The 3,372-nt window shown below is 39.5% G+C and overlaps 1 protein-coding gene across 1 annotated transcript; it reads left to right on the forward strand.

Moving 5' to 3' along the window:
- Positions 1-1,405: 1,405 nt before the first annotated feature.
- LOC127793834 (transcription factor MYB102-like) lies at positions 1,406-3,146 on the forward strand. The gene is made up of 4 exons (XM_052324580.1): positions 1,406-1,617; positions 1,795-1,935; positions 2,076-2,205; positions 2,363-3,146. Exons 2-4 carry the CDS (start codon positions 1,803-1,805, stop codon positions 3,102-3,104), a joined length of 1,005 nt encoding a protein of 334 aa, XP_052180540.1. The 5' UTR covers positions 1,406-1,617; positions 1,795-1,802; the 3' UTR covers positions 3,105-3,146.
- Positions 3,147-3,372: the final 226 nt, after the last annotated feature.

The raw sequence follows: 3,372 nt of genomic DNA on the forward strand, positions 1-3,372 counted from the left end.
TGATTTTATTCTTAATGACTTAATTTTGTACAAAAATCTTATACATAATTATACACGTGTAAATTAAAATTAAAATTAAAAAAAAAAACCCCACTGAAACAGCTCGTGTTTACAAGAACATAGATAGATATTATTGCCCACCTAATATTTAAAAGATCTTAGATGATATTATTTGATCTAATAATCCCAATAGTCAACTCTATCTAATATTATTGAGTTGGGATTTACAACGTTTCTGATGGTAAGCCGAGGCTTATTGGACGGATGAATAAATCAATATATCTAGTAAGTAAGAAATTAATTTTTTTTTGTTCTTTTTTGTGAGGGATAGACATAAAGTGATGTCTCCTGACAAAAAAAGTAGGGCCTATATTGGGCTGCACATTATTGCTGGTTTTTTCAGTCAAATGGATCACATGTGAGTTTCTTTCGCAATTACTTTCATGTTTGACTACACTTTTGTTTGCCCCAACCAAGGTGTTTCCAATTTTGTACTCGTTTTGTAGCCTTTATGACTCTTAACACGTTCTTTATTCAAATACAATTGTCACACAATATTGACAAGCTAGGTAGCATTATATCCCATGTGTTTATTTTATATGAAAAATTGACAACTTCAATTGCATATTCAATTTTTCATAAGAAAATGTCCACTAGACCGTCCGGCCCAATCTCGACCCTTTCTTTAGGTTCAATCTTGGTTCAGCGCTAGCTTATCACGGTATCATTGCAATCCCATTGGATATTCATGCAACAGCCTCAGATATTGTCTTCATTAATGATATATCACATCCATATTAATGAGGGTCTCGTCGTCATCATGTTATCACATGAGAATCTCCACTGATGCTTGATAGCCAGTCTCATCACCTACAAATGTACGACGCATGTGTGTAGAGGACATCTTCTCCTCCTGTATCAACCAGTTCTCCTCAGAGTCAAAATATGTTCTGACATGTTGATACACTGTCTCTCCTTACTCTTTTACTCACTCGACTGTCAGAGTGTTTGCAAGTGCCAAATATCCCTCGAACGGACCTATCACCGGAACTCGCGCCCTACCTCCGATCATCCTCTCCCACCAAAAATGTTTTAAACTCAATTCAATTAATTACAATAAGAAATGGTGTAATTAATTTCAATCATATTTTCTATATATATATATAATGGTATCATTTTCCTTAATTACCATTTAATTCAATATTTTGCCACCGCCTAACCTAGCTATAAATATTTGATGGAGACTTGAAGAAACTTGGTATTTTGTTGGGGTTGGGGGGGGGTGGGAGGGGACAATACGGTCTTTTAGAGTAAGAGGACGTAACAAAATTTTACATGGCTAACTGATGAAGCCGACCTAGCTAGAAGGGCGCCATGCAAGCAAGAAGATGAGATCATGAGTCGACGCCGTGAGCAGGGGATGGGAGGGGTACGTGGCCTTACAAACGTTGATGACAGCTAATGTGAATCCTCATCGCAGGAGAGACGCCCCGCCGGAAAAAGATGTACACGATGTGATCGCATATACATATAGAGAGAGAGAAGCTCTGGACGGCACCGAATCTCATTGACTTCCCCTTCTTCTTTCCTATATATATACCCTCCCTTCTCGCTCAAGTACTTCCATGCCCCTCCCTCCTCTCTCTCTCTCTCTCTATATATATATATATATAGACATATATATACACACACACATATATAGCACTGTTAATCTGTACGGAACACCGTTGGTCGGGCAGGACCAAAGGAAGTTGTATATGTAATTCTGTAATTAGGAGAGCATTTGATTTGCAGAGTCGACGATGGGAAGAACACCGTGCTGCGAGAAGAATGGCCTGAAGAAGGGGCCATGGACGCCGGAGGAAGATCAGAAGCTGACCGATTATATTCAGAAGAATGGCTATGGGAACTGGAGAACCCTTCCCAAGAATGCCGGTATGCGTCCACTTCTCTATCCATTCTTCTTTGTCAACTAAATGCTTTGCTTACTTTTCAAACTTGGTTGAAAACTAAGCCATTTTTCTGGGTTTCCAGAGTTTAATATTTTTCTGGGTTTTATGCAATTATTTATGCAGGGCTGCAGAGGTGTGGAAAGAGTTGTCGTCTTCGCTGGACCAATTATCTGAGGCCTGACATCAAAAGAGGCAGATTCTCCTTCGAAGAGGAGGAGACAATAATCCAACTGCACAGTGTTCTGGGAAACAAGTAAGTTGAATATAATTAATACTCAATTCTGAAATCTAAACAGATCAGTTCAAAATCGAACTTTTTTTAATCTACGAGAAGTTAAAGTTACTATCCGATCTCTTGTGCATAGTCGACGATTAATTTTGGGTTGTGTTCTCAATTTGTTTGACCCTAGGTGGTCGACCATTGCAGCTCGGTTGCCGGGAAGAACTGACAACGAGATCAAAAACTACTGGAACACACACATTAGAAAGAGGCTTCTCCGAATGGGAATCGACCCAGTGACTCACAGCCCTCGCCTTGATCTCCTCGATCTTTCTTCAATTCTAAGCTCATCATCTCTCTACAACCCTTCTCAAGTGGATAATCTTTCAAGATTACTCGGCGTCCAGGCTGTTGTAAACCCAGAACTTCTCCGGCTGGCCGCTTCTCTTTACCCGTCTCAGAGAGAAAATCCCAATTTTTTCTCGGAAAATGTTCAAGGAAACCAGCTCTGCAATCCTCAGTTCCAGAACCAGTTGCCGCCATTGGTTCAGCCTAACCAGCTTCAAGCCCTGGAAATTCCATTTTCCAGCGAAACCCATGTCATGGATCCAAATGTGGAGCAATTCTCATCAAATTTCACTAACTTTACTCAAAATTGTCAAATAAACGAGTGGCAACCCGGAGATTATGCAGCTCTACAAAACTATGGCTTCTACGGGTCCGAACAAAGCATCATGGATCCTAATTCTCTATCTGAAAACTCGACCTTCCAATCCAATAACAGCAACAACTTCAGTCAGGCGTCATTGAATTCGAACTCGACCGGCATCAACGGCAGCAACGTTTCGAATGAAGATGAGAGGGAAAGCTACTGCAGTAACATGTTGAAGCTTGAAATCATGGAAATGTTAGATGTCAATCAATTCATGTAACTTGAAAACCCAACTGATCATCAAAAAATTTTCTTTTCCTCAGATTTATTGGTGCTAATTTCTCGGGAAACTTCTTAACTATTTGTCGCAACTTTATTGGTCTGTTTCACTGCGCCCCGAAATGTTCCCCTGCTTGATTAATCATGTGACTTTCCATATTGTTCATATATAATATAATATAATATATTAATACAATTTTTTTCTTCCTTTGGCTCCTTGTCGTCGAAAAGATTGATGAATCCATCTGTCTCTTGTCAATCAAACAATA

This window comes from Diospyros lotus, chromosome 2 (genome assembly GCF_014633365.1).
Source record: "Diospyros lotus cultivar Yz01 chromosome 2, ASM1463336v1, whole genome shotgun sequence".
Lineage (NCBI taxonomy): Eukaryota > Viridiplantae > Streptophyta > Magnoliopsida > Ericales > Ebenaceae > Diospyros > Diospyros lotus.

What these genes read in the sequence shown, in the direction of transcription:
- LOC127793834 (XM_052324580.1), top strand. Translation starts at nt 1,803, where the DNA reads ATGGGAAGAACACCGTGCTGCGAGAAGAATGGCCTGAAGAAGGGGCCA. An exon ending in AACCCTTCCCAAGAATGCCG is followed by an intron (nt 1,936 to 2,075) that starts GTATGCGTCCAC and finishes TTATTTATGCAG; the next exon opens with GGCTGCAGAGGTGTGGAAAG. An exon ending in CACAGTGTTCTGGGAAACAA is followed by an intron (nt 2,206 to 2,362) that starts GTAAGTTGAATA and finishes GTTTGACCCTAG; the next exon opens with GTGGTCGACCATTGCAGCTC.